The following is a 23,315-nucleotide window of genomic DNA, read 5'->3' on the forward strand; positions in this document are numbered from 1 at the left end:
AGAGATGCCCAGACTACCCTCTCCTTAGACACTTCCTCCAGCTCTTCCGGGGGGACACCGAGGCGTTCCCAGGCCAGCCGGGAGACATAGTCTCTCCAGTGTGTCCTAGGTCTCCTCCCAGTGGGACGCACCCGGAACACCTTCCCGGGAAGGCCAACCTGAAGTGGGCAAGCCACCCTTTTCCGACTGAGGACCATGGCCTCGGATTTAGAGATGCTGATTCTCATCCCAGCCGCTTCACACTCGGCTGCAAACCGTCCCAGTGCATGCTGAAGGTCCTGGCTTGATGAGGCCAACACGACAACATCATCCGCAAAGAGCAGAGATGAAATCGTGTTGTCACCAAACCTGACACCCTCCGGCCCCTGGCTGCGCCTAGAAATTCTGTCCATAAAAATTATGAACAGAACCGGCGACAAAGGGCAGCCCTGCCGGAGTCCAACATGCACTTGGAACAAGTCTGACTTACTGTCGGCAAGGCGAACCAAGCTCCTGCTTCGGTCGTACAGGGACCCCATACTCCCGGAGCACCCTCCACAGGCCGCCGCGAGGGACACAGTCGAATGCATTCTCCAAATCCACAAAGCACATGTGGACTGGTTGTGCTCCCATGAACCCTCCAGCACCCTGTAGAGGGTATAGAGCTGGTCCAGTGTTCCACGGCCTGGACGAAAACCACACTGTTCCTCCTGAATCCAAGGTTCTACTATCGGCCATATTCTCCTCTCCAGTACCCTGGCATAGACTTTCCCAGGGAGACTGAGAAGTGTGATCCCCCTGTAGTTGGAACACACCCTCCGGTCCCCCTTCTTAAAAAGAGGGACCACCACCCCGGTCTGCCATCCCAGAGGCACTGTCCCCGACCGCCACGCGATGCTGCAGAGGCGTGTCAGCCAAAACAGCCCCACAACATCCAGAGACTTGAGGTACTCAGGGAGGACTCATCCACCCCCGGTGCCTTGCCACTGAGGAGTTTCTTGACTACCTCGGTGACTTCAGCTTGGGTGATGGACGAGTCCACCTCTGAGCCCTCAGACTCTGCTTCCTCAATGGAAAACGTGACGGTGGGATTGAGGAGATCCTCAAAGTATTCCTTCCACCGTCCAACGATATCCCCAGTTGAGGTCAACAGCTCCCCACCTCTACTGTAGACAGCGTTGGTAGGGCACTGCTTCCCTCTCCTGAGGTGCCGGACGGTTTGCCAGAATCTCTTCAAGGCCAGCCGATAGTCCTTCTCCATGGCCTCACCGAACTCCTCCCAGGCCCCAGTTTTTGCCTCCACAACCACCCGGGCTGCAGTTCGCTTGGCCTGCCGGTACCCGTCAGCTGCCTCAGGAGTCCCACAAGCCAACCAGGCCCGATAGGACTCCTTCTTCAGCTTGACGGCATCCTTTACTTCCAGTGTCCACCACCGGGTTCGGGGATTGCTGCCTCGACAGGCACCGGAGACCTTACGGCCACAGGTCCGAGCGGCCACTTCGACAATCAATGGAGGTGGAGAACATGGTCCATTCGGACTCAATATCTCCAGCCTCCCTCGGGATCCGGTCGAAGCTCCGCCGGAGGTGGGAGTTGAAGATCTCTCTGACAGGAGACTCTGCCAAATGTTCCCAGCAGACCCTCAGCAGATGGCCTAGGGTGTCCTGGTGCCACATGCACTGATGGACACCCTTATGTTTGAACATGGTGTTCGTTATGGACAAACTGTAACTAGCACAGAAGTCCAATAACTGAACACAGCTCGGGTTCAGATCAGGGGGGCCGTTCCTCCCAATCACGCCCTTCCAGGTGTCACTGTCGTTGCCCACGTGGGCATTGAGGTCCCCCAGTAGAACGACGGAGTCCCCAGTCGGAGCACTTTCCAGCACCCCTCCCAGAGACTCCAAGAAGGCCGGGTACTCTACACTGCCGTTTGGCCCGTAGGCACACACGACAGTGAGAGACCTATCCCCGACCCGTATGCACAGGGAAATGACCCTCTCGTTCACCGGGGTAAACTCCAACACATGGCGGCTGAGCTGGGGGGCTAGCAAACCCACACCAGCCCGTCGCCTCTCACCATGGGCAACTCCAGAGTGGTGAAGAGTCTATCCACTCTCAAGGAGTGTGGTTCCAGAGCCCAAGCCGTGCATAGAGGTGATCCCGACTATCTCTAGTCGGTACCTCTCAACCTCACGCACAATCTCAGGCTCCTTCCCCGCCAGAGGTGACGTTCCACGTCCCTAGAGCTAGTTTGCGTGTCCAGGGATCGGGTTGTCGAGGCCTCCGCCTTTGACTGCCGCCCGATCCTCTCAGCACCAGCCCCTTACGGTCCCTCCTGTAGGTGGTGAGCCCACAGAAAGGCAGGCCAACGTCGCTCCTTCGGGCTGAGCCCGGCCGGATCCCGTGAGGGGAAGGCCCGGCCACCAGGCCCTCGCAAAAGAGCCCCAACCCCGGGCCTGGCTCCAGGGTGGGGCCCCGGCTGCGCCATACCAGGCGACGTCACGGTCCTCGATTTAATATCACTACTATCTCATCAGGGTTTTTTGAACCACTCTTAGTCTGACCCGTCGCCTAGGACCTGTTTGCCTTGGGAGACCCTACCAGGGGCATATAGCCCCGGACAACATAGCTCCTAGGGTCATTCAGGTACTCAACCCCTCCACCACGTTAAGGTGGCAGTTCAAGGAGGGAGAAGTAACATCATAAAAGAAAATTATTAATTTCATACTAACATATATTTTCATTTAGGTATTACTGTGACCAATGGTGATGAGTTTTGAACTTGAGATGAGCCAATGCGAGCGCAGAATCTGGCGCAGTGGAAAAATGTATTTCCGGGTTTTGCACGAGGTTTATGCACGAAGTTAGAGGCAGCTCTCTCTCGTGCACGTATAACTGATGAGCACGGTGTCACGACGCTCCGTCATGTGATGCTGTGTTGGTGCCTGTATTCTGGATTGTCCCGGCCTTTCAGTGGGTTCTGAGGAGGGTTTGGACTGGCGAGTCTCCCTTGAGTCGGTTCTTGGATCTTTCAGTTGAGGAAAAACAAGTCTTTGCACTGATTTGAACTGCGAATGGTAGGAAAAAATAACTTTCCTCATCTTTTTTTTTTTTTTTCTCGGATGGAGACCTTTTTCATCATCAACAGATAAAGGACAACAAACTTTTTCTATGGATTTTTCAAAGAACTCTTTTTTCACATTGACTGAACATTTTGATTCTATTCAATTGAAAAATCTTTGTTGTTCAGTTGGGTTGTATACTGTTTATTTGGGTTTTGATAATTGATACTGATTGCTTTCCAAAGACACATGTGTGTACAAGTACAATAAGTGAGTATATTTAACCCGATAGAGTTAAGGGAACGCAGTAAGCGTAGTAAGCTGACTTTACCTTGTTGAAACCCAAAGAGAAAAATTGAGACCTAAAGAAACAAAGGAAATAACAGCAATATTTGGGAAGTTACATTCTTGTGGAAAAAAATACATATCCATATTTTTATTTTTATTTAATTTTATTTTATTTGTTTATCAATTAATGTAATTCACCTGTTGAGTTGTCATACTGTGTGTTCAAACGAGTGTTCACTGTTGTTGTGGCATCTTTCTCAGCAGCGAATCTTTTTCTTCTGAAATGCTGGTCCATAGATTGGCATATAACAAGTTATTTATTAATCTACTAGTTAATAGCCAGAGAGTAAGTGCTACAGACATATAGTAGGTTTTTGTGACTTAGTTGCCCTTATTTACCCCATGTACCAGTGTAAAAGGCTCTACAGACGGGGGGCTGTTTAGCTCAGTGTCGCCCCCTATAAGTGTCCGAATACCCCCAATGCCCATTAAAGGGTAACAACCCTAAACCAACTTTTTTTAGTTAATGATTTGTGAGAATGGGGCTTTATTAGTGCTGTTCATTGATTCAAGTAACTTTTTTGACATTTGGGTACAAAGTGTTTTAATTCTACAATATATGGTGTAAAAAAGTCTGAGTGCTGCCCTCTTCAGGTTGAACGGTGGCTACTGCAGTTGAATATTCCTATTGGATGTTTGCGGTACTGTGTGACGTAAGTGGTACTACGTGACATAAGCAGGTTCCAGCTCACCAGGCCTTTGGTACGAGCTACCACGCCCTTGACGGTATAAAAACCATCTTGTTTTGTCAAAACCACTGTAGAGAGTCAGGAGTTGGAATTACAAGTATTGAAAACAATCAGGATAGAGTAGAAATGGGCTTCTCCACAAAGCTTGCGCTAAAAAAAAGCGACGCAGTGCCAAACGCTGCTCTTCCTACATGGACTCCACCACCGCAGCGGCGTCTTGATGTGAGTGATCATATATATTTTAATCACAATTTATGGTTAGGCTAAAGTTAATCTTCTGGGGTTGACAAACACGTCTGCGCATTTTGCTGGATTTTTTCACATAGCGGCAAAATATGAATATGCCTACAGAGAGCGCTTGCTATTGAGATCAACTCTATAAAACTCATCAGATGCATGTACTTTACGTCTTCTTGCGACCCTGTGAGGAAGTATTTATTTTCACTCAGACACTGGCCCCATTATCCCTTGCGTGGCTGCTTCGCTAGCATCGTCAGATGCCCATCGCGATGCAGGAGTTAAGACCGCAGTTTGAGCCAGCGGCTTGGAATAATATGGCTCTGGCCCTGTGTCCACAAACAATTCACCCTCCTCCACTTCAGGTGAAGGTGGGGGAGAAAAGTAGAGAGCAGCTGTCAATTAATCTGTCACTGTGGGTCTCAGGTGTACACCCCCTATGGTGCAGCTCGAATAAAGATAAGTTATTTTTTATTTTTGTGTGATAATGTTGATGTTTAGATGTTTTGTCGTTATGAACAGTATTTGGCGCCTCTTCGTTTTTTACTATTATTATTTTAATTAATGCCATGAACCAGAACAATCCAATGAGACATTATCATTCAAAGTAAAAAAATACAATGTGACTAAAGTAAAATAAAATAAAACAGTGCCAGAGGACAATATTTTTTCTATAACAAACAACAGAAAAAGGGTGCTACTGGTACTTTATACTCCATTTATACTCATTGTTATTGTCCGTTTTTATGGCTAAATTATTTACCGCTTAACTCTTGATATCCAGCTTCACATTTAAATGCAATTAATTATCATTTATGCATTTGATGTTACATACGTTTAATAAATGTGCAGACAAGCATGCTGTTGCTCCGCTTTAATAGCAATAGCAGGAGGTTCCTTCAACAAATAACCCAGGAGCAGTTTCACCCAGATCTACAGTTTATTTTAACAGTAACTCACTGTCAGTAAAGGCAATAAAGCTAATGTAATGGTCTGAATAACCAACTCAACATCTTAGTTCGTCACTAGGCTTCACTACAAACTGAAATTAAATGAAATGATGGGCCGAAAAAGAAACAATAATTAATAAGGGTGATTTACAGGTTCTCGACTGGACCAAAGATTTTACGTGGGCTCAATAACCAAGGAAACCCTTACAGAAAAAACGCATGACTTCACATGTGCAAAAACTCATGTTAACACTCTAGTACCTAAAATTAGTCAGATGCAAATGTAACCATTTTACTCTTGTACCATCATAGTATTAAAACAGCAATAAGTTAGATTAGAGAAGAATAATACATCAACGAACATGATATAGGCAATTCAGCAGGTGTTTCAAAGGGTGTTAAATACATACATTAAATCAGCTCATGTGATCACCTAACATGCATAATTTCAGTGCACAGAAAACCTCAAAGCCATATTAATATTAATATAGGTTTAGGAAGGATGGTTGGAAAACAAGCATATGTGAAGAAGTAGAAACTGTGAGCCTGGACTAATGGACTGTTTATGTCATCGTACAGAAATAAATCTCATGTACTCAGAGAGCTGTCGGAAGCTGGAATTTCAAGTTATTTATTAATCATTACTTTATCATTTAATCATTACTTACTAAGGACTATGAGACAAAAAAGAAAAAAAACTTGTTGACAAACTTTTGTATACAGTATATAAAGATAGATAGATAGATAGATATAGATAGATATATAGATTTATAATCTGTTAAATCTATTAATTCTTCTAATGAACTGAGGAGGGCAGCAATACGCCATTCTAGCGACTATAGTCTGCCGACTGCCGCACGTATCAGAAGAAGAAGAAGAGTCTTCTGAGGTGAGGAGAGCAGTTCACGGTATTTCTCACATTTACACAACCATCACACACACTTTATACAGTTTGTTTTGTTTAAGCGACAGACTCATTTCTGTATTGTTTTCATCGATCACAGCGATACTTGTGCGTCTTTTCTGGCGTCTTCTTCCTACTGAAATAAACATTTAGTGCAGCAGCAGCGAGCATGAGGAGAATATGTTGAGTTCATTCAGACCTGAGCGATTTTGTGTTCGTTTGTGTGATTGTCTCGATGTTTGGAGTGAGAACTGTTACTGAATGTCAAGTCAAGAGTTGAGATCTGTGAGGGGAATCGATCTCAAGTTTTGCTGTTGTCATTTTAATTGTAACCTACCTTTATATTTATTTGTTGACATTTATTTTTTGCAGATTATATTGTTAAGATTTAAATATATAGAGCAGATAATTATACACACTTTATATTGTACTTGTCATGAGTAATGGACATGGGGAAAGTTCAAATCTATACATAAATGATAAATAGATAAATATAATACAATTGATATAATATCAGATAGCCTAAATATTAATGAAGTTTGAAACTGGACATGTTAAATAATATAATAACGCTGCTTCTCTTTTTTTAAGTTTTATGGCCATCGATGATCATCTGTTTCTGAACATACACAATTAAAATATGTTATTGATCTAATTAATTTATTGCAATTAATATCACAGATAGCATAACATCTCCAAGATGTCTGTTAAAGAGTGGTTCAAGGTTTAGCCTATCAGATGAACACAGCAGTAGGGTTGGGTATCGTTTGAGTTTTTTCCAATACTGGTGCCAAATCAATACTTTTAAAGCAGTACCGTTACCTAAACGGTGCCTGAAACGATACTTCCGCCTCAAAACGATGGTGAATGACATTAAATGATGCCTTTTTTATTGAAAAAAAAATATATATATTCTTAAAAACTCACCTAATGCTGTAAACATACAGAGAGCCCTATCAGCTGGTAGTATTATTTAAGGTTAAATAACTCAAATTAAATATAATGCGTTTTTTATTATAATAACTTTATTTAATGATTTAAGTAAAAAATATAATAAATTTGTAAAATAATACACGTTTAGCAAAATACTCTCTTATAGCTCTTTTTTTCTAGCCAACTAACATGCTATAGCCTACATTATGGTCATTAAATTATAATAATATAAGATATTATGTATGATGAATATACATTTCAGTAAGTTGTACTGTATCTTTCAACATTGTTCATTCGTGTTTATTTACTATTAGCTAGTAGAGATTATGGGTTCATGTGCCGCTAGGGATCTGTCACGTCACATTTACAAGCGCCAAAACGGTATTTATTGTTTGAATTCCGTAATAAAATTGAGAGAATCTGAGAGATCAAGCGTAGCGTTAGTTCTGGCAGGTCACGTTAGTCAAGCTCGCATCAGCTGCCCCTCAGCTGATCCACATCTACCTATAGGAATACGACGCCTATCACTGTATACATAAGCTCCTTCAGTATTATCAGCAGCGATCGCGTTCTCAGGAGCGAATTACCCTCCTCCATCCCCAGCTCCTCCTCTCGCCCAGTCAGGATTTGGCATTCTGATTCCCCTTGAATCAGAATTAATTCTCGAAATATGTTGTACTTTAAAATTATAATTAAATATATTTGCAAACTTTCATGTTGTTTCTGTTCTGTTTACCCCAAGGGGGGTTATTGCTGCTCTCCCTGCTCTTATCCATGCTGGGCTGCATGGATGCGCAGGGAGTTCTCGCCCAGAACGGAACCATACCGCCAATCCAAACTGTATGCTAATTGTCAATCATATTTGACAGTAGTGGTCCTGACAGAACTGAGATTCAAATCCTGCTAGTGTCTTCTGCTAGTTAGCAAAGCATTAAAGAACCATATCAACTGTTAAAAAACATATTGGAGATTAAAATAATATCAGATTTGTCTAATTTAAAATAAACACCAAAAATAGAGGTGCAAAAATAACATAAGAAATTTACTTTTGTTATGGTTAAATAAATGTTCAGTGAAATCTTCCAAGGATTTCTGAATTTTGGCGGATTTTTTTTCCCGTGTTGAAATGGCAACTAGTAAATACACTAAGTTTCAAAATGTTAGCATGTGTGGAGTGTTAGCATGTGTGGAATGTTAGCACATGCATAAAGATTATTGCACACGCTTTTCGTCGACGTTTAACGCCTTGTAACTAAAGGCCGCCAATTTGAGTATGTGTTACCAATGAACAAAACGGCAGATGTAAAAGCGTTTAAAAAAAACGCCTTGGGTTCCTTTTTTTGGTTTGTTACGCTGCGTTAAAAACTGACCGACCAATGAGATTGTTGCTTTTGTTCACGTGCCTGATGCTTCTGAAGTCACAGTACTTGGTGGTGCTCAAGCACAAAACAGTCTTGCCGAGCACACATTGATAGAAGAAGATGACGAAGAGGAAGAGGCAAGATGAATGTAGAGCTGCTGGTCTCTTTGGTGTCTAAACGCCACACCAACAACTAAAATTTGTTAGCAAAAAGTGTGTGAATGGTTTTGGCAAGCACGTAAATACTGGCTCTCTTCCTCTGTGTGACAAGCGAGTGTCAGAAGCGTAAAGTTGCACAGCGCCGCCTTGCTTACCGAGGTATTTCTGTTTTCTTAATAAGCGGCATCTACTGTTAGGGATTGAATTTGCACGTTCACTTTGCGCATCGCCATTAAACATCTCTTGGGTATGAACACAAATATGCGTCCATTAACGTCTTGAAAAAGCTGTCTCAAGTCGGACGACATTTTCTACCAGCATGCACTGCTCCAAGTCAGACACAGATCGAACTGCGCAGAGCTGCATGAAGTCGAACAAGCCTTTCCACTATGGAGGCAAATCAATCTCATTAATTATTCACGCAACAAACATGATTCATACATGCGTAGACAATTTCACATGCATGAAACCTAATTCACGTACCCCCAAAAAAAATTGAAGCCCAGTGATTCCCAAACCTGTCCTGGAGTACCCCCAACACTGCACGTTTTCTTTGTCTCCCTAATCAAACACACCTGATTCAACTCATCAGCTCATTAACCCATGTTATAATGAGCTGATGAGTTGAGTCAGGTGTGTTTAATTAGGGAAACAAAGAAAACGTGCAGTGTTGGGGGTACTCCAGGGGCACGTTCAAGTTCAAAACGGTGCGCAACGTTTTACTACGGGTTCCGGGTTGAACGTCATGTTTCCTGGAAACGGCGTGCACCGGTGTGCAATGGGGTTTGAGATATGTTTTCTCTTGTTTGGTGGGTGTGTCAGAACTGCAGTCCAATCAGCAGCAACATGTATATAAAGCACTCTGTATTAAGTGAACTCGCACAATGGGTTCAAGGAAAGTAATTTACAAATGTGTTCGATGCAGCTCGGTATACGCAACTGAGGATTTTAGAAGACATGTTTGTCGTAAGTTTTATTGTAAAAATATAGAATATCAACATAATGATGTAGTTGTTTATATTTTTGGCTTCATTGCAAGTGTATGACATTTGGTATAGAAATAAACAATGGTAATACAGGGAATTAAAACAGTATGAACTACAAATAAAGTCAGTATGTGAAGCTAAATAGATGTGTTTTAGTCTGAATTAGGTAAGATGTGTGCTTCCATTTCAGTTTCAGCAATCTCTTCACTTGATTGGGATGTTCTCTTTTGTTCGGGCGGCAAGTGCAGTAACTGTAACATCGGGCATATTTTGTAGTATTAAACACATATTTATACCGACTTCATCAGGCTCCGAAAATTCTTCACAAAGAACACAAAGAATGGCCTTCTCAGCTGCCATAGTTGCAACTCTTGCGTCATCAGAACATTTGCTATCTGTCTCTGCCTTCGAGAAAATGGAAGCTCAACCGGGCTGATCTTGAATCTCCTCCTTATGACGTTATAAGGAGAAATGTTACCTCCCCTTTCTCTGCTTTGGCCGCCCATAGAATATTTCCCGCCCATGAGAAAATGAGCTAGTAAGTAGGAACGTGCGCGCGATTTTAGTTTGTTCACGAGAGATATCATGGCTTTTGCGCGAGCGAAGCATAATAATTGCTCAATAATTGGATGTACAAATGAACACCGAAGCCTTTTTTTAGATCCTTCATCCAAGCCCAGAAGAACCAGTGGATGCATTTAATTTTCTCTGGAAATGCGCGCGCCGACACAACTTCCCAAAGTTTTGTATGTCTGCGCCCAACATTTCACCGACGACTGTTTCCTCAACTTGGGTCAATACTAGGGCTGTCACTTTACGTTCGAAAATCGATTGCACAATCGATTGGACCAACCAACGCAAGTTTCGAAAACGAAAATAGGGAATCGATTTTAACGGTCTTTTCTCGGAACGCGTCCAGCTCGTCACGATACGCCCGCAGTGAACGCGCGTCGCACAGCAACTGTAGGCTCTGACAAACACGCATAACAGCAAATTATCTTTCTGCATAATGCGTCTCTTTTTACTACAAAACTGTGAATTCTGCCGGTATGCAGACAGTCTCATGCATTCAGATACAAATTCGGGCTACGCGTATTCGGGCTACGCGTCTACCATCGCCTACCTAGGTGAAATTTGTTTGACATTTCTAATCGTAAACACAGCCATGTTGAAGACTGAGGTAATGTTTTTCATTTATGCTATGGCAGTCCACTATGCTTATTGTTTTTCGAGAATGTTGCACTCCTGTTTGTCATTGTGTTCAAAACTTCACGCCAATAAATCATCAGAAATATTGCAGAATTCAAGCGCCCTCTTTACGTTCGTCCTAATGCCTGTTGTCCGTGGATTTGCCCATATTTTGCGTTTAAAATGGAAACGGCTTTAGACATGGAAAATCGATTTTACAATCGATTCAATGAACACTTATGTCTCAAAAATCGAACAGGATTTTTTCACAAAAGTTACAGCCCTAGTCAATACAGAGCTGGGCTTTCAGAACGTCTGAAACTAAAGTCTGGATCAGTACCAACTCTCTTTGGCTCAGCTACACACCTCGGACAAGTAAGTCAACTAATGATATATAAGTGTGTTGCTTTACTGTTTATGAACACTGTAACGCGAGTGTTATACACTTCTTTGTTATTTGGATAACCGTTTTCCTGTTGGTTATATCGCTCGCGTGATATCCGCATTTCAAGATCGCAGAGCCTGATGTAATTGTAATAGGATAAATTACAGACTTTACAGATCTCTGTGTACTAGAACATCTAGGCACAAAAAAACAGTTTTCCCCCCATGCTATCTCCAGCTTAACATGACTTCAGTATATGAGGACATGGAGAACTTTGTCATTAAAAAATAAGCCACATTACAGTCTTCTCTGAACTAGAAATATTACTGATATAGATGCTAATACAGCTTTAAATCAATAGCAAATCAGAGCAACATGAAAAGGCTACAGTAGGTTAGCGTTAGCTACATAACAATAACTGTAAACCATCCGAATAAAGTACCGTATCCAGCCATAATATTTTAAACTAACCATTCGGAAACGTCCTGCTGGAGCCGCTGAGTTGCAACTTCTTCATCCATTGCTTCTCCATCGGATTCTGGGTCAAACTGAAATGCTTGAACGACTGCGTGTCTTCGTGCCATTGCAATATATCCAACGTAAACATGCATGGTACCGTTGCCAAGATGGTCAAGGCCACACCCACCCTCCACCTTGCTCCTCCTCATTAGCATTTAAAGCTACAGACACCGAAACGCCCATCTGAAGGAATCTCATTCTGGGACTGGCTTGTAGTGGCTATAATTCTGCACCGAGGCTGAATTTTTGGAAAGAGATTTCAGATACAGTACTAGGGACCACTAAGCCCTATATTAAAACCAACAAAAAGTAGCATGTCATGGGTCCTTTAAAAAACGTTGTGCAACGTTTTGTCGGGGCTGAACGCAGCCCAGGACAGGTTTTGGAACCACTGCTTTAGCCAATCAGATTTAAGCTTATCAATCGACCAATCAGTATCACGTGAGGGCGGGCCTACCTCCATGTTAAGTAATCAGCTTTTGACCAGTTCATGGCTAAGCAGAGGTATGTGCAGTTGAACAGTTAATTTCTGTGTTTACTGAAGTTAAAGAAGTTAGAGATCAGTTGATGCAGTAGTTTATGAACTACTGTTTAGTCCACATGTGAACATAAACATTTATTGCATTTATTATACAGTATATTTTATTACGCATGTATGAATCATTAATTCAATTCAATTCAATTCAAATTTATTTGTATAGCGCTTTTCACAATACATATTGTTTCAAAGCAGCTTTACAGAAAGTGCATTTCAGAAATGTACATAGAGAAATACAGTTAGTTAATCATGTATTGATTTAGGGCATAAACATCGCCAGCGTCGAGTCGTCTCTTCACAGGCGCCGAGTCGTCTCTGCACGGGTGTTGGAGAATCTGTAGTTTCCATGAGAGGCTGGATACAAACTGGAGCTGACGATCTGTATTTACCTCGGGACTAGCATCCCGAGATAACAACAGAAAAGCATATGGGAAATAATTAGCGTAGCTGCTGTTCGCAATATTAATGCATTCAATCTGATTCAACTGTAGTATAAAATGTAAGTATTATGTGAATGCCTGGCTGAAGAGATGCGTCTTTAATCTAGTTTTAAACTGGGACAGCGAGTCTGAGCCTCGAACAATATCAGGAAGGCCATTCCACAGTTTAGGAGCTAAATGTGAAAACGCTCTCCCTCCTTTAGTGGACTTAGATATCCTAGGAATGACCAGAAGCCTCGAATTTAGTGATCTTAAAGAGCGCGATGGATTATAGGGCGATAGAAGTTCCGTTAAATACACGGGAGCTAAACCATTTAGGGCTTTATAGGTCAGTAGCAATACTTTGTAATTGATACGGAACTTTATAGGTAACCAATGTAGAGACGACAGAATTGGTGTTATATGATCGTATTTTCTTGATCTAGTAAGAACTCTAGCGGCGGCATTTTGGACTAACTGTAGCTTGTTTATTGAGGATGCAGGACAACCAGCTAATAAAGCATTACAGTAATCTAGTCTCGAGGTCATGAATGCATGAACTAACTTTTCTGCATCAGAAACTGATAGCATGTTACGTAGCTTAGCAATGTTTCTAAGGTGGAAAAAGGCTGTTCTTGTAACATATGAAATATGATTTTCAAAAGACAAGTTGCGGTCTAATATAACACCCAGGTCTTTTACTGTAGAGGATAAAGTAACAGGACACCCTTCTAAATTAAAGTTGTATTCTGCCCTACAAAGGCAAAAGACCTTAAGTCGCTAGAGTGTGGAACTGAGAAAAATGACTTTAAAGATTTTTAGTTGTCCCGCCAAATTAATTATAGGTAGGACACTGGAAATCTGGCAAATAGATGTTTTAGTAATGGAAATTATATACATAAAAAAATCTTGAGCTCAAACTTGACTTTTGACCACTATTTTAAAGTTACTGTACTCTGCCTTTGTATTGTCAGCAAAAAGTGAGAAGTCATGCCAAGGCAAAAGGCAGTAACTTCCACATTATCAATATTTAGTTGCTGATCACCATTAACAAAATCATTATAGTAACACCTGTATAAAATCTAGTGATCATGGCATTTATTTTGTATGATTTACAATTATTTATAGCCATCTACTTATTGCTATCCTGTGCTTTGGTTGCATTCTGATGGCATTATTAATACATTTGACATGACAACATACCTATAGTCCAGCGTTGACTCGATCGACCGCGTTTAGGGCGGGGCTGAAGGCGAAGTTTTGGCACTCTGCCAGCTAGTTTGCCAAGCTTTAATTCTTGGTTGTATTCATCTGATACGGCAATGTGTAACGTTTTTCTGTCAACTCTGCATAATCCTTCGCGATCGATATCGCACGTTTGTCGATGGAGCAGACCATACTAAATGTTCTGACCGCTCTGAGGACATCAGAAGTTAGAGCGACTGATGGCAGCTGTACAAAGTACACAGGCTACACCGTAATTTTAATTTTAATGGACATTAAAACAAAGGCATATAACCGTACAATCTGGTAGGTAGCATTATTTGATTGAACACCGGCACAGTAACTTCATATTGACACGCGGCTAAACAAAGGCAGAGCACCGTTAACTCGTAATTTGAGCGTTCCAAAACAAGGCCAAAGAGCGGTAACTGATGTTACGGTGTTCTGCCTTGGTTTCTCATGGGCTTTTGGAAGTTACTGTTAAGACAAATCATTATTTTCTCGAAAAAAAAACGGAATTGATTCAAGATACTTATCCACATGATAAAGAAGGTCTTGAATGTGCCAAAAATATAAATAACTCATTTTCGACCAAAAACGAAGTTACGGTCTTTTGCCTTTGCACGGCAGCATTGTAAGAGGTTTTGTGGGCAGTTTTTTGGACTAATAAGTAATACCTCCGTTTTATCTGAATTTAATAGCAGAAAATTACATGTCATCCAGTATTTTATATCTTTAACACACTCTGTTAATTTAGATAATTTAGCGTTTTCATCTGGTCGTGATGAAATATATAATTGAGTGTCATCAGCATAACAGTGGAAATTAATTCCATGTTTTCTTATAATATTACCAAGTGGCAGCATATATATTGAGAATAGTAGAGGGCCTAACACAGATCCTTGCGGTACACCGTAGTTTACTGACGTTATCTTCGATTTTTCCCCATTTACGCAGACAAAATGGTAACGGTCTGATAAGTATGATCTGAACCAGCTTAATGCCTGTCCCTGAACACCAGTGTAGTTTTGTAGTCGGTCTAAGAGTATTGTGTGATCTATAGTATCGAACGCAGCACTAAGATCAAGTAAAACTAGTATTGAGATACAGCCTTGGTCAGAAGCTAAAAGTAAATCATTTGTGATTTTAACGAGCGCAGTTTCTGTGCTATGATGCGGTCTGAATCCAGACTGAAACTTTTCATAGATATCATTTTCTTGCAAGAAAGAGCACAATTGAGCGGACACAACTTTTTCTAGTATTTTAGACATAAATGCAAGGCTCGAAATTGCGACCATTTTGGTCGCATATGCTCCTGAAATTTAATCTGTGCGACCTAAAAATATATTTGGGAGCATTTGTGCGAGTGCAAATAATGGTTGTGGTGCGACCTGTTTTCATTTCTCTAAAAAACGTTTGCAAATTACTTCACAGTGTGTATGTGCGCTGATACGCGATGGCCGGACCGTCATTCTATCCAACGCTATATAACCAATCCTGGGGTTTTTCCTGCATTGATTTTTTTTGGCGGCCGCCAAAGCCTTTTGATCGGTGCGTGAGTGACTGCTGCGCTTGACGAGAGAAAGCCCCGGCCGCGCGCGCGCGCACTCTCACGTCTTCAAACAACACGAGCGCTGTCTTGCTCTCTCTCCCTCGCGCATATTAATCAAAATCATTTGACACGATAGAAAAAGGGCGGAAGACCGAAGTTTCATGTGGAGCATTCTGAGATTTTTTTTTCTCCTAAATTACCGTGGAGTGTGAATTGTGCTAAAAAATAAACTACCGGGATAATTACACAACGCTTGCCGTATGCTACACGTCCACTAATGACACGTCCGATTCGCGAACTAATGACTCATTTGAACCGATTCACTTTAATGAATGGTTAAAACAACTGATCTGTCCAACACACTCACGAGACGTCTGAATCGGTGTATAACAAATCGGTACCACTTTACAATAATGTTCCACTTATTAAATTCTAGTTAACACAGTTAACATGTACTATTAATAAACTGCACTTTGTTAATTTGTTAACCATTGTTAATGTTAATTTCAACATTTGGGCTACTAATAGCCTACATTATTGAAATATTTTTTTTTTATTTGTTAACATAGTTAATGCACTGTGAAGTAACATTAATGAACAATGAACAGCTGTATTTTTATTAACTAAGATTAACAAAGATTAATACAGCATATTAATAGCAATAGAGTGCCAAGTGCCAAGCAAAAAATGCAGGGACAGGTGTGTGGCAAACAAATCAGGTTCAATTATTAAGGCTTTTAATCGGCAGGATACGTCAAATATAACCATACTGTCTATGAATATAACACCGCATACACCATCGCCAAAGAAGAGCTTGCCTTCACTAAATTTATGTCAAATGACAAATCATGTGCCAATATCATCGGGGTGAGATGATATAGAGCCAGAAGACCAAATTTCAAATCTTGGCCACAGGATGAAATAAAATTTGTTAATATATATTTTGTAGTTGTGGTGCTCCTTAATTTTTGGTGGGTGCTCCTAAATTTTTGCTGGTGCTCCTAACTTTTTGAAGTTGGGAGCACCAGTGCTACCAAGTAAAAAAGTTAATTTCGAGCCCTGAAATGGAAGATTTGAAATGGGTCTGTAATTTGCTAGGTTATTATGATCTAATTGTGGTTTCTTAATAAGAGGTTTTATAACTGCCAACTTGAATATTCTTGGAACATGACCTAAGGATAAAGACGAGTTAATAATATTGAGAAGAGGCTCTTCCACTACAGGTAACACTTGTTTCAGTAGTTTAGTTGGTATTGGATCTAATAAACACGTTGTTGGTTTAGATGCAATGATAAGTTTATTTAACTCTTCCTGTCCTATAGTTGCAAAGCGCTGTAATTGTTCTTGCGGGGTGATAATTGAGGCTGAATCATAAGACACCATTAAAGATTGTACATTTACAATTGTGTTTCTGATGCTTTCTATTTTCTCAGTGAAGAAATTCATAAAATCATTACTACTACACTGTAACGGAATATTTTGCTCCGGTAACGTCTGTTTATTTGTTAGTCTAGCGACGGTGTTAAATAAAAACCTAGGATTATTTTGGTTGTTTTCTATTAGTTTGCGGAGATGCTCAGCCCTGGCTGCTTTTAGGGCCTTTTTATAACGTGACATACTGTCTTTCCATGCGATTCTAAAGACCTCTAGATTAGTTTGTTTCCATTTACGCTCTAAATTACGAGTTTCTCTCTTTAGAACATGCGTAACACTGTTGTACCATGGTGCTTTAATGAGATTGATTTGCCTCCATATTCCACTTGCTTCATTTCTAAATGAATCAGTCATTATGAACAAATCATTTGAATGAATGATTCAATTAATCACTCATTTAGACACCGACTGGTGGTTTTATTTTCATATTTATTTATCCATGACAGGCCTGTACCAAACAAAACAGACTCAGCTAAATATTGTTTCATTTTTGTTATCTAACAAATAATATTTTTTTTTTGTCAATATAGGCAGTATTGTTTAAATGTTAATATTACATTAGATATTTATGTAATTAATCAAATATTTAATAGTTCTCACTTCAGAGACTTGATTTGTGCTTATAATGCCTTGTTGCAATAATTGAAAGATCAATGTACCTCATTCATGCAATTAATTTATGAAAACACCAGAATTATTATATTTTAAAGCAGTTGTCTACTAGTACTTTCTGCTATTGCATCAGGGCTCACTTTCATATTTCTTTCTCCAAATATTTTGCTAAAAATGAAATGAAACCTTTTTCTTTGATTTCAGACCTGATGGAAGTGAAGGAGGAGAGTGAAGAACTGAGTGAAGTGAAGGAGGAGAGTGAAGAACTGAGTGAAGTGAAGGAGGAGAGAGAAGAACTGAGTGAAGTGAAGGAGGAGAGAGAAGAACTGAGTGAAGTGAAGGAGGAGAGAGAAGAACTGAGTGAAGTGAAGGAGGAGAGAGAAGAACTGAGTGAAGTGAAGGAGCGTGAAGAACTGAGTGAAGTGGAGGAGGAGCGTGAAGAACTGAGTGAAATGAAGGAGGAGCGTGAAGAACTGAGTGAAGTGAAGGAGGAGAGTGAAGACCTGAGTGAAGTGAAGGAGGAGCGTGAAGAACTGAGTGAAGTGGAGGAGGAGAGTGAAGAACTGATTGAAGTGAAGGTGGAGAGTGAAGTGAAGGAGGAGAGTGAAGAACTGAGTGAAGTGAAGGAGGAGAGTGAAGAACTGAGTGAAGTGAAGGAGGAGAGTGAAGAACTGAGTGAAGTGGAGGAGGAGAGTGAAGAACTGAGTGAAGTGAAGGAGGAGAGTGAAGAACTGAGTGAAGTGGAGGAGGAACATCATGTCAAACTTGGAGAAAAACCTTTGAGTCGCTCAAAGACTAAAAAGACATTCTTAAAGAAAAGAAGAGCCAAGAAATCTTTCACCTGCACTCAGTGTGGAAAGAGTTTCACAACCAAACAAAGTCTTGAGATTCACATGAGAGTTCACACTGGAGAGAAGCCGTTCACATGTGATCAATGCGGGAAGAGTTTCGCACGAAAACAACATCTGACCAAACACAAGAGGATCCACACTGGAGAAAAGTTGCATATGTGTGTTCAGTGTGGAAACAGTTTCACAACTAAACAAAGTCTTGAGCGTCACATGAGGATCCACACCGGAGAGAAGCCGTTCACATGTGATCAATGCGGCAAAACTTTTTTTAGTGCATCAGACCTGAAGACACACCTGACAGTTCATACGAAGGAGAAGCCGCATTCATGTTCTGTGTGTGGAAAGAGTTTTTCACTGCTGCCATATTTACATAAACATGAGAAAATACATACTGGTGTGAGAGAGTACGTGTGCTTTGAGTGTGGGAAGACTTTTATTACAGCGGACAAGTTAAAACAGCACCAGATTATTCACACTGGAGAAAAACCTTACAAGTGTTCACACTGTGACAAGAGATTCAGTCGGTCAAAAAGTCTGAAAACACATGAGAGGATCCACACTGGAGAAAAGCCTTACAATTGTTCATACTGTAACACGAGATTTAATAATTTAACAAGTCTGAAAAGACATGAGAGGATCCACACTGGAGAAAAACCTTACAAGTGTTCACACTGCGACAAGAGATTCAGTCAGTCAACAGGTTTGAATTCACATGAGAGGATCCACACTGGAGAAAAACCTTACAAGTGTTCACACTGTGACAAGAGATTCAGTCATGCATCACATCTGAAAAGACATGAGAGGATCCACACTGGAGAAAAGCCACACATGTGTGTTCACTGCAGAACTAGTTTCAGACACAAATCATCTCTTAAGCTTCACATGAGAGTTCACACTGGGAGAAAGACCATTTAACTGTGATCAGTGCGGTAAACAGTTTCATTGGGCGTCAGTCCTGAAGAAACACCTGAAGATTCACACAAAGGAGAAGATTCATTAGTAATATTACAGCAGAAAAGACACGGCGGTGTGTGTTTCAGTGCTGAAGTCCTTTACTACAGAAGATGAACTGAAAGAGTGCCAGAAAATTCACACTGGAAAAGAAGGCCATAACACTTTTAAGAGAGACATGAATCTGATATTAATTTTTAACTCGTTCTTCATTGTTTTTCATCAGAACATCTAGTTTCTCTTTCACTTCTACTCTTCCATGCAATCTCAAGATATAATGTATCTCAAGATATAATGTATCATGTATCTTTGAAACTGGACACTTCTCTTCTCTTGACGTGCTTTGGCTCTTATGTCAGTAAAGAGAGAGATCTGTCTCATTCTCCTTCACTTTTACTTAATGTTTGTAATTGCTTCATGTAATTATTGAATAAAATCTTTACTTATTTTATAAAAATTGTATTGTCCATTTTTATTTTCTGCTGATTTTGCTTGAATCAAGAATAGTTTTATTTCTGCCGTGAAAACATTTTTTGCTTATTGCGCTTTCCATGTTTTAATTTTCTCAATATGCTTTTAACAGTTTCACCCTTGATATCTAGTATCATATATACATTTCAACAAGTTTTTCCCAAGATTTTCCCAATAGAGCTTTTAACCCTCTGGGGTCTGGGGTGTTTTTGGGATCCTTGAGATGTTCTGACATGCCCTGACATTTGTGCTTTTTTCAGTTGCTTATAAACATATTAATGGCAAAGGTGTAATTACACTCTATTTAGCACAAACAGGGCTACCATAATATGTGAGCAACATGTATGTACATGTTTTCATTTTTGAGAGAATAATGTTTATGCATGGTTATTGAAAAAACTAAAAACTAAAGTTTCTGAAATAAGGCCACAAAACACATATGCAATATGTGTCAACAAGACTTCTGACTAATGTATGTCGTCGCCAAGAGTTTTTTTCTTCAAAATGATCTGAAAATCATCCTGCCTAATCATTTGCATAAAACAATACATTGATTTAAATTTTGTAAGACACTTTCTGTTTGGAAAGGCAATATGCGAGTGGGCGTCAACCATCCAACACCATCATGCATATTGAGTGGTTCACACCTGAGGAGACAATGGGGACAATATAATCAAATAATATATTTTTCCACAAATTGTGCTTGCAAATTGTATAATATCCAAGGAAAACATGTCTAGTAATTGTGCAGTTAATTCTCATACTGTATTTTCAGTTTTGGAATATGTGTCCTCTCCCCAAATTTGTCACAATAATAAAATAATAATAATAATAAAACACAATAAAAATTATTTAAAGAAAAGGCTTATATTTACCTTTTAATAGTTAGTTTACATCTATATTGTAAATAATTTTTTTATTAAAAAGGTTACAATTACAACAACAATTCAAGTGTAATCTTTCTTTGTAAAAACTAAAGTATACATTTTATCATACATATTTCAAAGTTAAGGATTCATTACTTTGAATATAGCCTACATTGGAACAAACACTATAATAACATATTATTTGATTACTTTATTTTTGACAAAACATACTATATTTAACATATGAGCCAAATTTGGCAAACAAAAGCTTATTTGTTGTGGCAGTCTATTTTACAGTAAAAAATTATAATCTATCCAACAGTGTTGTTTTTGGCAGCCCTTTTAGGTTTAGTCTTAGTCTTAGTCTTTTGGACGAAAATGCTTTTTAGTTTTAGTCACATTTTAGTCACTTATAAACTTGATAGTTTTAGTCAAGTTTTAGTCGACAAAACAAGGATAGGAAGCGGCAGCATTGCTGATACTTTTTTAGCTCAAAACAGACAGATTTCACGCAAAATAGGCAGAAATTACATAAATTGTGAACGTCAGACTTGTAATCATTTTCGTTCCGTCTCGTCTCATCAACGAAAACTCGAAAACGTCTCGTCATGTTTTAGTCACCTTAGAGCCATTTTTAGCTGGTCATCGTCGCGTTATCGTCATTAAAAAAATGTGCGTCAAAGAAATAATTTCGTTATCGTCATCGTTGACGAAAACAACATTTGCTATCCAAAACTAGTCAACGAAATGTTGTCTTTTATATGTCTGTAACATGTCTATCGTTTTTATTATAGGGAATATAAATGTTAATTTGCAGTTTAATACGTTGCTTATACAAATACATTTTATTTCAACATATTTCAGTCGATTTTTACTCATCTCAGTATAGCAATATAGTTTGCTAAAAGCGGATCATTCATTCAAACACAGGAACGCGATTCATATTTAAACCGTCTTTTTGCGAGCTGTAGTAAACGGCGCGCATCTCTGCCGTTCATTCATTCACACACAGAAATGCGATTCACTTGAGAATGAAAAAAACTTACTACAGTATTCCTCAGCTCGGCTGGATCTGTTGTCCTCGAAATACCAGCACTTCTGAGGTACATTTTCCATTATTATTATTACAATAGTATTATTCCTCACAGCGCTGCGAGACGGTGTAAACAAGTACAATGATCTGATTAAACTTGATGTGTTTTCTCGAGCTGATATGGGGGCGTTCACAGGTTTGCGTGGATCACCTCAGATCATTTGCGTTTGAATAGCGTGCGCTCTCCGTGGGCAGGATCACATTAAAAATAATGAGCTGAGATGAGAACGACTGACATCTCTCTCTTTTCATACAGATTACATAAACAGAGAATATTTGTTTTAGTTTTGAATTAGATCATTTAAAAGTACACACTTGAATGATTATAAAGATGATTGCTGAACAATTAACCGAGTTTCTCAAATTTAATGACACGGGCGAGGTTTCTGACTCAACACTATGGGAAATCCTAAAGGCTGTCTTGAGAGGACATATTATTTCATATGAGTCCAGTCTAAAAAAAGCAGAGGGTAAAACGCCTTTTAGAAATTGATAATCGTCTTACTCGGCTGGAGGACACTTTCAGAGATTTATCAGACTCAGAAGTGCTTAACGAAATGACAGCACTTAAATTGGAATATAAATTGATTCTTTCGAACCAAGTTAATAATATGTTGTTAAAAGTGAAGCAAAAACAGTTTGTACTTGGGGATAAACCAGACATATTGCTTTCTCGCCAGCTGAGGGGGCTACAAGCCTCTAGAGCAATTCATAAAAACAAGAACAAGAATGGTGTCGTTTTAACAATTCCCGGTGAAATCAATGATAAATTTAAAGAATTTTACGAAAAATTATACAAATCAAAGGGTTGTTCTAACCCTTCAGCTTTGGCTGATTTCCTTCATTACATCTTCCAAAGTTGGGGTGCACAGAGCAGGCATCTTTGAATGCGGACATAACGGTAGAGGAAATTCTAGCTGTGATTAAATCTTTCCCCAGTGGCAAGGCGCCTGGCTCAGATGGTTTCGGGATTGAATTTTACAAAAGATTTGCGCAGGTGCTCTCTCCTTTATCCTTGTAGTGACTGAACACTTTACTCGATACGCCCAAGCTTTTCCAGCCAAAGACCAGAAGGTGGCCACCGTTGCCAAGATACTGTGTGAGTGCTACTTTGTACACTATGGACTCCCTGCCCGCATACATTTGGATCAAGGCCGCGATTTTGAAAGCAAACTGATCCAAGACCTTCTGATGATGTTGGGGATTCGTAAGTCAAGAACATCGCCTTACACCTGCGGTGGGAGATCCGCAACCAGAAAGATTCAATCGTACGCTCTTGTCAATGCTTGGCACACTCGATCCAAAGCAAAAACAAAAATGGAGTCAAAAGATCAGTCAGTTGGTCCACGCCTACAACTGTTCTCAAAACTACGCAACTGGTTATTCGCCTTACCTGCTAATGTTCTGCAGAGAAGCTCGCTTACCGGTAGACATCTGCTTTGGCGTGACCGAGAACAACCAAAAGACAAAGTCCATCAGTATGTTGCTAAGCTCAAGAAAGATCTCCAAAGAGCCTACAGTCTTGCAACAGAATCGTCAGACAAGAACCACCAAAGATACAAAAAAGCACACGACAAGCACGTCAAAGAACAAGTCCTTGAC

The 23,315-nt window shown here is 40.2% G+C and overlaps 1 protein-coding gene across 1 annotated transcript; it reads left to right on the forward strand.

Moving 5' to 3' along the window:
* Positions 1–6,142: 6,142 nt before the first annotated feature.
* Positions 6,143–19,729, forward strand: LOC307162730 (uncharacterized protein). The gene is made up of 2 exons (XM_079878268.1): positions 6,143–6,176; positions 17,686–19,729. Exon 2 carries the CDS (start codon positions 17,691–17,693, stop codon positions 19,245–19,247), a length of 1,557 nt encoding a protein of 518 aa, XP_079734394.1. The 5' UTR covers positions 6,143–6,176; positions 17,686–17,690; the 3' UTR covers positions 19,248–19,729.
* Positions 19,730–23,315: the final 3,586 nt, after the last annotated feature.

The sequence above is a fragment of the Squalius cephalus genome (assembly GCF_949319135.1).
Source record: "Squalius cephalus genome assembly, chromosome: 1".
Lineage (NCBI taxonomy): Eukaryota > Metazoa > Chordata > Actinopteri > Cypriniformes > Leuciscidae > Squalius > Squalius cephalus.